Source organism: Ceratotherium simum, chromosome 1 (assembly GCF_057802395.1).
Source record: "Ceratotherium simum simum isolate JZ-2026a chromosome 1, ASM5780239v1, whole genome shotgun sequence".
Classification (NCBI taxonomy): Eukaryota; Metazoa; Chordata; class Mammalia; order Perissodactyla; family Rhinocerotidae; genus Ceratotherium; species Ceratotherium simum.
In genome coordinates this window covers 110,036,753-110,050,637 of record NC_141900.1, presented here as the reverse complement: position 1 = coordinate 110,050,637, position 13,885 = coordinate 110,036,753, and the positions used below count along the sequence as shown (strand labels likewise).

Here is a 13,885-nt window from a genome sequence, read left to right as displayed (position 1 = left end):
CCACCTGCAGAAGCAGCCCCCTCCACTTACACGAAGCCAGCGGTTCTAACCAGCTCAGAACTGGGCTCGATGGGCAGACCAACCTACCTGTCATTCATCCGTTCATCTGTTCACCCAGCTTGGTTAGTGCCTAAGATGTGACAGACACAGAAGTGCTAGGTTCAATTCTTGACCTTATTTGCACTATGGTCACACATGCACTTTCTATCCCAGACCCAGGTCTTGTTCCCTTCCCGGCTCTGTTTTTCTGTCCTGGGCTCTCCCCGGGCAGCCAGTTGAGCCTCTGTCCCGCAGGGCCCTGTGGTGGACAGTGCAGTTACAGGGTAAGGTATCCTGGCCTTGCCCTCTGCAGCTGACTTGCCGATAGGAGAGACGGTTGTGTAAGCACATGGAGCAAGCAGCAACAAAGCTTTATAGCAAGCCATGTATTTGTCATGTTTTTCTTTAGTGTTGAATTCTGTGTGGGCAGAAGACAGTGTCTTTCTCTTTGTTTTTGATTGAACTCTTCTTGTTACTGCGTGTGAGAAGCTACTTGGGTGTTCTCTGACAGTTGTTCACTTCTCCCCTCCAGATTCTTCAGAGCTGAATGAGTGGATGCAGAAAAGAAGCCATGGCCTCATTACATGAGGTTTTATTGTGCTTTCTGTAGACTCGTGTTTCACTGGGATGAGAATGTCCCTTGAGACCTTTAGTTCAGTCCTCTCCTTTTACGGATAGGGAAACTGATGCTGAGAAAGATGGAGTGAAATGTCCACTTTCAAACAGTTGGTGGTAGAGCTCAAATCAGAACCCTGCGATTCTTGTCCAACTTTTTCATGTTTATTTTTTAAGCCAAAACAAGGTCACCGAGTTCCCTCTTCCAAACTCAGGTGAGCACAGTTCTGTCGCTTTCTGTCAGGCAGATTGCAGGACAAGCCTGCTTCTTTCCGTGGCACAGCCCAAAGCCAGATGCCTGGGGCTGTATCCCAGCTCTGCTCCTTACTTAGTGGGAGATCTTGTCTCCCTCCCTGTAAAATGAGGATAGTTGTGTCTACACCTAGGGTTGTTGAGAGGGTCAAAAACAATTAGAACATACAAAGCCAAAGAACAGCCTGGCAATAGCACTCAGAAAACATGACCCACTTTGTGATGATTATCCTGCTGTCCTCCAGGTGGTTATTCGATTGGCCTATAACTCCATGCCTCATGCTTATCCAAGGTGGATAGAAAAAGGGATTGCAACTCTCTGCTTTAGTCCATTCCCTTTAATTTTTACTCTCTGGTATGAGGCTGTAGGGTGCAGCTGCTGGAAAGGCCAAAATGCCAAACAGAAAGAGAGCATAAAGAAGCAGAAATGACAGAAGGAAGAAGGTAGTGCAGAGTGGGATAGAGATGAGAAGCAACAATATTTCCTTCGTGTCCTTTGTCTCTTTAGAATAATTCCAAGCTAGCATAATGTAGTATCATTTGCAGATATCCATATTTAACATCCACATCTTGTTTTTGTCGACCCTGTAGTTGGAACTTACCACCTCTTCAACCTCATAGATTTTGTGAACTCTGTAAAAACTGTTTGGGGACTGATTTTTCTAGCTGAATGCTCCATATCTCAGCTGCAAAGGTAGCACAGTATATACCAGCGTGAGGCTCCTCTGAATGCAGAAATTTCTTTTGTCCTGTTGACATTGCTGTCAGTAAGAATGACACCTTCAGTCTTCCTCCCCTGCACATGGACAGGCCACTTAGAGCCTAGACACTATCAAGCACTGACAACCTTTCACTATGTTGGAGTGTGGGGGATGGAGAGGGAGAGAGAAAGACACACAGAGAGTAAACAAGTTGCCAAAATCGCCTTCCATGGCCCCAGCACAGAAAGGCACAGAAGTAATCCGAACTCTATATTAATGAGCTGGAGGTGAGGGGTTCCTGAGAACCGCCACCCACTCAGAGCTCCCAAATCTTGCCATGTCCAATGGCTTCATGGGACTGTCTCATTAGGAAGCCTGTGGACAGCCTCACTGCTGTGTGCTTTGTTATGCCAGCAGCAGGCAAGTCTTGATCAGTGTGCTTGTCAATGCTGCCTTCAGGCTGTGAGATAAACTGGAGGAAATGTTTGTTATGTAGTCAAAAGATGGCCCAATTTGGGTTTCCTAATTTGTTTTGGTTACTTGGCACAAGAGAATATCTGATGAGCCTAAGTGACCAGTGTATAGACGAAAATCTCATCTACTCAGTGTTTGCTGGCATGTGGGACCCCGAGGGCCTCCAGGCCTTCCTGGCAGTCTGAATTCATAATGGTGCAATCTGGGACTGGGGTGAGTGGATTTCTATGAGAGGAAGGAGCCCTGACTTTTAGCTCTGGTTCCTGGCCCTGGTGGTGAAGCTGGGAGCAAGGGGAGCCACTTCCATGACTGTCTCACTGTTAGGCAGGGGATATGCTGTAGGTTGTGGCTCAGGGACGTGCGTCAACTGGATCTAGGAAGCTGCCCTAATTTCCTCCAGCTGAATATGATCACTTCCTTCTAAACTCCATATCACTGAACTGCTTTAATAATATACTTTCCATTATGGTTGCTAATGTCTATGACTTAGCTCTCATTTCATTCTACAAGCTGCTTGAAGCCAGAGCCATGTTCAAGTCATTCTTCCTGCGTAGAATATAGTGCAGAGCTTGGCACACAGCAGCAGTAGTGGTTATGATGATGATGATGGTAGTGATGCTGCTGATGGTGGTGATGATAGATGATGATGATGGTGGTAATGATGATGGTGGTGATCAAGCTGAATGAGGTGGTGATGCTGATGATTGTGATGCTATTGATGCTGATGGTGATAGTGATGATGGTGGTGATGCTGATGGCAGTGATGCTGATGATGGTGATGCTGCCAATGGTGGTGATGAGGATGATGGTGGTGATGATGCTGATGATGACTACCATTTATCAAATACCTCCTCTGAGCCATGTGCTGAGACAGGCACTTTTACCTGTACTCTCTCTAATCCTCACAACTTCTTTAAGAACAAAAGGATTTGTTTTCCCAGTTTTGCAGGTGATAAAAGTGAAGCTCAAAGAGGTTAGATAACTTGTCCAAAGTTACGCAGGTTACACAGAGTGATGCTGACAGGATTGGGCCAGTCTCCCAAATGAGCCTTCTCTCCCCTTAGCTTTATTCCACGAACACTTGTGGAATGTGTGGGTGAGTGGATTCTACTCCTTCTCATGTGTAAACACTATGGGTTAAGCAAGATACCTAGAGGAATATCATTTCAGTGTAAACTTTGGCATTTCAGCAAACTTTGGCAGCAGTTCTCAGATGCTTCATACACACAAAGTGGACCACAGCAAGAATGCCCAAACTAGATTTCTCTGACATATGGTATGAGGAATTAATGTACCAGGAGTGTCCACACCATGTGCTAGAAGTTGGTCAATGTTCGTGCTTTTAGGTTGCTAATTTCCAGATTTGGGCAACAACAGTCTTAATTATTGAGCATTATCTTAGGAAACCTGATGTCATAGGTTTGTTGAATGGAAGCTTAATAGGTCTTCAAAATAAGGGCTTTGAGAATAAGTCATAGAATTTTAAACTTAAAAAAGAGGAATAAAAAGTACAGTTGGATGCCTCCTCCTCAGTTGATTTATAGATTTCTTCCTGCTTTAAAGAAAATGAAGGTATAAGAAAGTGGAGTAAATAATAGTAGGAATCACAGTAGTAGTGTAGCCACCAGCACTTCTGTGCCAGCGCTATGACTACCACCCCATTTTAGAGATGACTTAGAGGTTAAAGAACTCACCAAAGCAAAGGTCACTAAGCCTGTGAGCATCCGAAGTGGGATTCAAACCCAGGCAGCCTGGCCTCAATCCAGCTCCATCTACTAGCTCTCTCTTTCGAGATGTGGAACCACACAAGAGGAAGCAACCACAAGAAAGCTTTTCCTCACTGCTCGTTTTCCCAGCTCCCAGGCCTCTTGGTTATGGGGTGGGCACCCTCACCTTGAGGCTGCAGTAAGCTAAGCTCCCCACAAAACACCATCAAGCTGGCCATTGTTTACCGAGGACCTGGTGTGACTTGTGAAAACTGATGTTTTCTATTATTTCTACAGACTACTTACTGAAATGTTGTTTTTCCCTTTTCACCTTAATTTGGTTCAGAGCATAAACAGACCCAAAATACATTGTTTATCCCAGTCTACTGCACAGATTACATTCTGCTGCAATTTGTTGTGTACTATGTTCAGCCTGGGTTGTCCTCTAACTGGAGCTCTCCAGGTCAACTGTAACTAAAGGCCCTGTGAGTCGAAGCTCCAGGTGAGGCTGCATTCACAGCAAAGAGGAGAGATGCTCGTGGGCACATTGATGAGCCATTTGGATGCGGATCCCCGGCCCCCAGTGCTGTGACCTGACTGAGTGTTCAGAGGCAGCCTTTCTGAACGGCTGAGCTTAAGATTGACACTCACCCCTAATTTGTGGGAGACTGCTGGAGGGGCTATTTGTTGTGGTAGCATTTTGTATTTCTCTCTCTCTAATGAGTCTTACTTTCTCTTTCTAAAGGAAAACTGTTGATTTCAGCTAGTACTCAGACAAAATTAAACAATTTGGATGACAGCTAAAATCACATCATTTTAGAAATAAAAATAATCTTAGAGATAATGTCCAGTCTCCGTCTTTGACAGAAGAAAATTGAGCCTCAAAAGGCCAAGTGATTTTTCCAAATTCATGTAAGAGAATGAAAACTAGAACCCATGTTAACCCATTCCTGATTTCCAGCTTTCTACACTAAAATTGATCCCAAAAGACTGAACCCAAGTATTTTTGAAAATAGCCAAACTGTGGCATCAGAGCCACCTGTCTTAAATTCAGTGATGGTTGCACATCTTAACTAGATGCCAAGGTAAGCACCCCATTGACTCAACATTCGTCATGTGCCTCAAGAGAAGTGCATGTAGAAAACATGAATGGGCAAGATTTTAAGAATTGATGGTCCACGGACCCATACCACACCATGAAGGGGGCTCTGCGTATGCCTCTAGGATAGCCATAACCTTTTTGAAAGTCTCAGAGTTGGAAATTATTGTGTTTTTCCATGAAATTTTGAGGTTTTTGATTACTGTTTCAATCTCTTTACTTGTCATTGGTCTACTCAGATTCTCTATTTCTTCTTGATTCAGTTTTGGGAGGTTGTATGATTCTAAGAATTTATCCATTTCTTCTAGGTTATCCAATTTGTTAGTGTATAGCTTTTCATGGTGTTCTCTCATAATCCTTTGTATTTCTGTGGTGTCCATTGTAATTTCTCCTCTTTCATTTCTGATTTTATTTATTTGAGCCTTTTATCTTTTGTTCTTAGTGAGTCTGGCTAAGGGTTTGTCAATTTTGTTTATCTTCTCAAAGAACCAGCTCTTAGTTTCCTTGATCCTTCCTATTGTTTTTTTAGTCTCTGTTGCATTTATTTTTGCTCTGATTTTTACTATTTCCTTCCTTCTACTGACTTTGGGCTTTGTTTGTTCTTCTTTTTCTAGTTCTTTTAGGTATAATGTTAGACTGTTTGAGATTTATCTTGTTTCTTGAGTAGGCCTGTATTGCTATAAACTTCCCTCTTAGTACCATTTTTGCTGCATCCCATAAGTTTTGGTATGTTGTGTTTTCATTTTCATTTGTCTCCAGGTATTTTTTGATTTTTCTGTTGATCCAATAGTTGTCACTCCCACATATAGACCCAAGAGAATTGAAAACATATGTCCATGTGGAAACTTGTACGTGAATGTTCACAGCAGTATTATTCACAATGTCCAAAAAGTGGAAACAGCCCAAATGTCCATCAGCTGATGAATGAACAAAAAGTGCTATATCCTTAAAATGGAATATTTTCAGCCATAAAAAGAAATGTGGCTCTGACACATGCCACATGTGGATGCATCTTGTAAACATTATTCTGCGTGAAAGAAGGCAAACACAAAAGGCTATGTATTGTCTGATTCTTGTATATGAAATGTCCAAAATAGGCAAATCCATGGAGACAGAAAGTAGATTAATAGTTGCCTGGGGCTGAGAGGCGTAGGAATGGGAATGGGTACAAGGTTTCTTTTTGGGGTGATGAAAATCTTTTGGAATTAGACAGTGGTGATGTTTGCACAACTCTGTGGATGTACTAAAAAACACCAAATTGAGTGAGTTTCATAGTATGTGAATTGATCTCCGTAAAACTGTTATTAAAAAATGAATTCAGGGGCTGGCCAGGTGGCCTAGTGGTTAAGTTTGCACGCTCCACTTGGGTGGCTGGGGGTTCGCTGGTTTGGATCCCGGGTGTAGACCACCATCAAGCCAATCTGTGGCAGTGTCCCACATGCAAAACAGAGGAAGGCTGGCACAGATGTTAGCTCAGGGACGATCCTTCTCAAGTAAAAAGAGGAAGATTGGCGACAGATGTTAGCTCAGGGCCAATCTTCCTCACCAAAACAAACAAACAAAAAAACAAATGCAATAATGAATATGGATTATGGAACTTGGTCAATCAGTGGAATGAAAAGGATCGTGCCTATTTTGGGTGTGCATTTCAGATGCTCGGTGATGTTTATTGTCTTTTTTTTTTTTTTGAGGAAGATCAGCCCTGAGCTAACATCCATGCTAATCCTTCTCCCTTTGCTGAGGAAGACTGGCTCTGAGCTAACATCTGTTGCCAATCCTCCTCCTTTTTTTTCCTCTATGCCCCAGTAGATAGTTGTATTTCGTAGTTGCACATCCTTCTAGTTGCTGTATGTGGGACGCGGCCTCAGCCTGGCCAGAGAAGCGGTGCGTCGGTGTGCGCCCAGGATCCGAACCCGGGCCGCCAGTAGCAGAGCACGCGCACTTAACCGCTAAGCCACGGGGCTGGCCCTTGGTGATGTTTAATGCCTTGAAAACTGAGACCAAATGCTATTTTGGCATGCATGGCTGATGATGGAGACTCACCTGCTGCTGTTTTGTTCCCTAGCCCCTGCAGGGTGAGGACCACCTGGCCGAGAGCATGCTGACTTATGTGACCCAAACCTCTGCTCTGACCTATGTCCCTGCACTCCGAGCAGATTACCCTGTGGGCCGCCCACTGCAAACCCTCAGCCGGCTCCAGCCCGACGAGCTCAGCCCGAAGGTGGCAGGTGGTGTGGACAGACAGAATCTGGTTGCTGCACTGGGCACCTATACGGCTCGGAAGCCCCCGGCATCCCTCAGGGAGGGTGACCTGGGACCGCGCAACATTCTGCATGCACCTTGGAGAATGCTGAGGGTCCTCTCAGCCCCAGCTGCCCCCCAGAAACGGCCTTTGTCTCCAGAAGATTCCAAAGACCCCCTGGTCAGGGGCGATGGTAAGTCAGCCTCACCTACCCGCTTTGGTGTTCTTGGTGTTGGCTCATTTCTGTCTTTCTGTCGCCTGCCTGGGCCAGCCCTGCATGTGCTCTTCACTATTGTGAGCGTCTTTTCAGACACATCAGCCCTTCTCCTTAGGGAACAATGGCAGAAATGAGGTGCACTGTGAGAAAGTGAACCTTTGGCATTCTCACTTTCCTCTGGTGCTGGTAGAAGAGAAGTTGGTCATATTCGTGCTGAATGTGAATCTCTCCTAGGGGTATAAGGGGCATCAGTGTTTAAACCCCTTCCCTACAATTTCACAGTTTTATGACTTTATTGATGAAGATGATAGGTTGGGGAACATGGCCAAATCTGGCCCTCAAATTTTGTTGGCTGCATAGTTTTTTGGAAAATTGAATGAGCACTTTTAGATTCGGCTCATGCTTTCATTGTCACACGCCTCACCACTCCTTATGGTCAAACTCAAGCCCCACTCACATGTTTATGATTCTTTGCCTTGTCCTCAGAAGAACCCAGTCTGAAGCTAACGGCACTCACAATGCAGTGTGTGTACTGTGTGGCCCTTGAAATGACTGCCTTTCAGTCACTTCCAAATACCATGCCTTCCGTATTTGTATGTGTGTTATGTACCTGTTAGGATTGTCCCATGGGAGGAGGAGTATGTACTGGTCCCCACTCTTCTATAAGATGCAGAAGGCTGTCATCTATTATTTTCTAACAGCCCTTTTCTGAGACCATAAAATATAAAGTGAGATTCTTATAAAATATAACTTCTCCTTTGAAGATATACAAATAATAAAATCAAACAGATAACAGATTTAAAAAAAATATTGACTGAGAATCACATTCACATTAGCACTCTATTTTCTATAAGTGAACGTTTAATTGAATTTGCTCTCACAGCCTTCTTTTGTAAACGTTGCTGCTTTTCAGCTAAGTAGCCCTCTCCTCTCTCTTTGTCCATATAACCATTGTGGCACTTTCTAAATGGAAGAAATGCAAAGTTATAATTAGAGGGAAGGATGTGTGGCCATTAGTAATGCTTTCTCCTTGTTCCTGTCTTGGGAAAGAAAGGTGTATGAGAAAACAGATTCTGCACCTGACTAAGAATTGTTTGCACCTAAATGCACCATTCGTGAGACTGGTATTTATCTACGGGAGGTTGCTATCCGGAGGAGCTCCTTTCCTTCCAGCATGTTCCTTCTGGGGGCTGTTTCTCCTCTGCTTTAAACCAGGCACTACACTGAGAAATCCCTTTTGTCTGCCCTGCTGCCGTCTGCGCTCTCGTGATTGCTAGGCTCTAGCAGTGCTCCTCATCTTTTCGTGTGGCTTTCAGATGGTTGTTGTACTTTCTGCTCTTCCCTAGCTCAGTATCATCTCTCACCTCTGCTGTAAACACGCTGCTGGGGGCGCCCTCAGCTGCCCAATGGCCACGCGGTGGGCTCTGCTTGGACTCCCAGGTCCTCCCTATGGTGTCGACTGCCCCTTCTCCATCTCCCCGTGTTCTCCTGCTTTGGTGCCTCCCCATGTCATGGACTGTCGGGTTGTCCTCTTCTCTTTCTCTCTAATCATCCCTTCTCTGTCCTTTCTCATGTCCCACAACTTAGCAAGTCCCATCTGTTGACTACTTCTGTCGTAGTTATTGGAAATAGGAAGAGGTAAATACTACTGCTCCGACCAGAGGGACTTAAACCCAGCACCACAAGTGCGCTCACAGGCAGCATATGACACGTGTCTTTGCTTGTGCTGCTGCTACCGCTCCGATGAGCTTCCTGCCTTCCCATTGCTTGGTGCCTTCCCATTCTTCACGCCCCCAGGGTGCGGATCTTCAGGAACATCCTCTTTGAAAATGCTTTCTCTACTCTCCAATGACCTTTATTAACTATATAATTTGCTTGCCATTTTTTCTGTGCTAACTTGCCACGTTGGTTATCTTTTTATATATACTGTCTTCCCAGCTGCACTGTATGCTTTAAAAAGCATCATGTAAAATGTCAATCACAAAATAGAGAGAATTGTACAACGAACGCCCTGCTTGCATCACTGGGCTTCAACAAATGGCAGCTCCTGGCCTCTCTTGCTACTACTGTGCACCCACCACCTCCCTAGTCTCCCCCATCACCAATCATGTCATCTGTCCATATTTCAGTATTATTTTGCTGAAAGAGAAGGACTCTTTTATAAACCTAACCACAATAGCTTTATCACATATCAAAATTAATAGCAATGTCTTAATATCACCAAATATCTAATCAGTGTTCAAACTTCTCAGTTGTCATAAATTTTCTTTGCAATTGGTTGTTTTGAAGCAGAATCCAAAGAAGGTCCATTGAATTGGTAGATATATCTGTTAAGCTCCTTTTAATCTGCAGAAGATTTCTCCTCCCTCTTTTTTCTTTCCTTGCAACATTTTTTTAAAAACTAGTTCACTTGTCACTAGAGCTTTTTTTACATTCTGGACTTTGCTGATTGCATCCCAAAGATAACGTGTACCTCGTTCCTCTGGCCTGTACCTCCTGTAAACAGGAGCTAGCCCAGAGATTTGACCCTTTGTGTTCAGTGTTTAGCAAGAAGGCTTCAGAGGTAGCGAAGTGTCCTTCTGTGAGGGAGACACTGTCTAGCTGTATCTTATTTTAGCATCCAGCAGCCGTGGGCCACTCATGTCTGTGTCAGATTTCAACTTGATTGTTTGAAAAGTGCTTGATCCCTCAATAATATGAGCTCCACCCCACCCGACCCAAAGGATCTGCCCTGTACTTTCCTCCAGAACACATCTCACAGTCTGCAACTGCATATTTGTGTGATTATTTGCTGAATGCTGGTCTCCCTGTAGACCATAAGCTGTAGGAAGACGTTAAACTGCCGTTTTTCTGTCATTGTGTCCCAGGGCCCAGCATGTGCCTGGCCCAGTATTTGCTAAGTGAATGAATGAGTGGATTCTTCCACATAAATGGTCTCATTTGCTCTTCATGTCAACCTTAAAAGATGGTATTATTGTCAATCTTATTTTCCTGATGAGGAAACTGTAGTTTGAGAGGGTGAGTGATGTACTTACCCCAGAAGTCAGATCACTTAGGACAGAGTTGGAGCTCTTAAGAGGCAACTGTCTAGAATGGAGGTTTAAGCATAATTGACTTTATTACTCCGGCTAATTGGTCCTGAACCCTAATGCTTTAAATGGCCATTCAGATCCAAATTTTGGCTTTCTCTGACTGTTCGTTGTGTGCAAAGTTGTGTGCTGAGCCTTCAGGGGGAGCAGAGGAGCAGAATAAGATCACCTGGGGGCAGGGTCAGCCGGAGTGGGAGGATAAAGATTTCTCTTACAGATTTAATGAAAAAGGACAAGAAGAAAAGACCAACTTTCCTCTAAATTTTCAGTCCAGGGCTTCCCGAGGTTGCCTCTCCAACTCAGTGCACTATTGGGATTTAGTTGATGTTCAACGATAACAGATACCAGGTGGGCAGTTTTACAGCACTGCCTGAAAAGTGCCCATACCACGCAGTGTGACAACCCTGGGCTCTTGTGGAAAGTTCAGGTAGATTCAATGTGCCACTTGCACAGAACCCCTGTGAAGGGCAGCGCACGGACTGCCCTCTCCACGAAACCCAACTTCACCTTGAAAGCAATAGTTTGAGAAAGTCAGAAGGGAGGTCAGAGGGCTGGTATGCCACAACTTCTCAAGAGGGTGCAGCCCTGGAGAACTAGATATTTTAGGCACCCAGAGGGCTGCTACGCCAGAGCAGGAAGGGAGGATCCTGTGATAGCGCAGAGGGCAAGAAAACTTCTGTGTGACTCAGCACGGTGGAATCCAATATGTGACCCTCAGAGTTCAGGTTTCACACAGAACTACAGGAAAATCCACCCATATCTGCTCCAAATAAGTGATAAATAAACCAGGTTGCTGACTTAATGGGTGTGGCAAATGTTCATTTGGTAAAAACTTGTCATAGAGAAGAGACCCTTTTCCTTCATTTATTCATTATTTACACCTCGTCTCCTTTCGGAAAGCTTTAAAGCCACATAAAATGGAAAGACTTACAGGATATAGGATAATGGAAAGGCCAGACTGCTGCACAGTGCTGTAGTGCCAGGTTCAGCCATCATCTAGGCCAGCTTCTCTAACCGGAATGCAGTGTCCTGGCTGCCACCAGGTGGGAATGCTCCTGTTAGAATGTTATTCTGTAATTTCATGATCAGTTTGTTATGAGAATCAGAATTTGTAAAAGATTATTTGTTGTACTTTTTGCCAATTATAAACATAATAAATGGTTACTACGCAAAACTCGAATAATAGATAAGTAGAAAAAAGAAAACAAAAATCACCTTTAATCTCATCACCACGAGATAAGTGCTGTCAGAATTTGGTGTACATCCTTTCAGTCCTGTGTGTGTGTGTGAGACCTTGCACTGAGCAAGGCCCACTCAGGTGCAGCCAGAAGCAGCTATATCTCTGCCTCTCCTGTCTTTTTAATGTATTCACAGGGGCTAGTTCTTCCTCGCACCCTGGATTAAAACTCAGGCAAGTCCCATGAACTCAGGGTGCTCTTAGGTAATGAAAGTACCGTGGTCACTTTTTATATTTAAATTTTTAAAATTGTGGTAAAATACACATAACATAAAATTTACTATGTTAACCATTTTTAAGTGTTCAGTTCAGTGGTATTAAGTACCCTCTCTGTTGTGCAACCACCACCATCACCATCTCCAGAACTTTTATCTTTCCAAACTGAAACTCTGTCCTCATTAAACACTAACTCCCCATTCCCCTCTCCAGCTCCTGGCACCACCATCCTGCTTTCTGTGTCTATGAATTTGATGACTCTAGGAACCTCATATGAGTGAAATCATACAGCATTTGTCTTTCTGTGACTGGCTTATTTTACTCAGCATAATGTCCTCAAGCTTCATCCATGTTGTAGCATATTGCAGGATTTCCTTCATTTTTAAGGTTGAATAATATTCCATTGTATGGATATACCACATTTTGCTTATCCATTCATCTACTGATGGACACTTGGGTTGTTTCTACCTTTCCGCTATTGTGAATAAAGGCTGTTATATTTAAATTTCTAAATTAACTTTTATATTATAAATTTAAGATGTGATCCTTTTAAAAATATCTAAACAGTGCAGAGGGTACAAAGTGAAATCTGAAGTTTCCTTCCCTGTGGCCAGCCCTCCTAGACCTGCCCCACACCCAGAGGTAAACTGCCAGTGTCTGTGTGTTCTTTGGATTTCCTACGCAAAACCAATGTATCCGTACATCTGTGTTTTAAAAAAATGGGATCCTAGTGTTTGTAAGATATTGGAACTTGCTTTTTAAGCTTTGGGTGGCTTGGACATCTTGATGTCAGTGTGTCTGGACCTGCCTCATTGTTGAAAGCTTCAGAGTGTCCTTCATATCACTGCTCCATAATCCGTTTAGTTAGCTTGGAGCTTGCGTTTCTCATTGAATATATTGTTGTCATTTTGCTGCTTTATTAAATGCATTTCCATTACATTTTTTATGGAGGTGTAATATTCAATCATATGTATGTACCATAATACATTTAAATCAGTTCTATATCTATATATATCTATTAAACTATGTATAGTTTGTCAATCTTTGCTATTCACATAATGCCACAATTAACACCCTTATGCATAAATCTTTTTCAGATCATAGAATCTTGACTGCAGTTTTCTCCTGGCCTCAGTGGTCACTAAGTTTTAACAAAACCTAAAGTCATTCCTTTTTATACAAAAATACTCTATTTTTTAGAGCAGTTTTAGGTTCACAGCAAAACTGAGGGGAAGATGCAGAGATTGCCCATATACCCCCTGCCCTCAGTCATGCACAGCCTTCCCCATTATCAACATCCCCACGGAGTGGTACATTTGTTATAATCCATGAACCCACACTGACATATCATCATTACCCAAAGTCCATAGTTTACATTGGGGTTCACTCTTGGTGGTGTACATTCTGTGGGTTTGAACAAATGTATAATGACATGTATTCATCATTATAGTATCATACAGAATATTTTCACTGCCCTAAAAATCCTCTGTGCTTCACCTATTCATCCCTCCCTCCCCCTTAACCCTTGGCAACCCCCTGTCTTTTCACTGTCTCCATAGTTTTCCCTTTTCCAGAATGTCATATGGTTGGAATCATACAGTATGTAGCCTTGTCAGATTGGCTTCTTTCACATAGCGATATGCATTTAAGGTTCTTGTCTTTTTATGGTTTAAGAGTTCATTTCATTTTAGCACTGAGTAATAGTCTGTTGTCTGGATATACTGCAGTTTATGCATTCACCTACTGAAGGGCATCTTGGTTACTTCAAAGTTTTGGCAATTATGAATAAAGCTGCTATAAACACGCATGTGTGGGTTTTTGTGTGGACATAAGTTTTCAACTCCTTTGGGTAAATACCGAGGAGAGCGGTTGCTGGATCATCTGGTAAAGATACTGGTAATAGTATTTTTAGTTTTGTAAGAAATAAACTGTCTTCCAAAGTTGCTGCACCATTTTGCATTCCCACCATCAGTGAATGAGAGTTCTCGTTGTTCCACA

At 43.3% G+C, this 13,885-nt stretch overlaps 1 protein-coding gene across 2 annotated transcripts in view; it reads left to right on the top strand.

Annotated features, from left to right (window-relative positions):
- Positions 1 to 13,885, top strand: part of PTPRN2 (protein tyrosine phosphatase receptor type N2) — a 915,358-nt gene that overhangs the window by 326,434 nt on the left and 575,039 nt on the right. For both annotated transcript variants that reach the window (XM_087433803.1, XM_087433800.1), the window contains exon 6: positions 6,952 to 7,321. In XM_087433803.1, the coding sequence (XP_087289929.1) occupies positions 6,952 to 7,321 (370 nt within the window). The remainder of the gene's footprint in view (positions 1 to 6,951; positions 7,322 to 13,885) is intronic.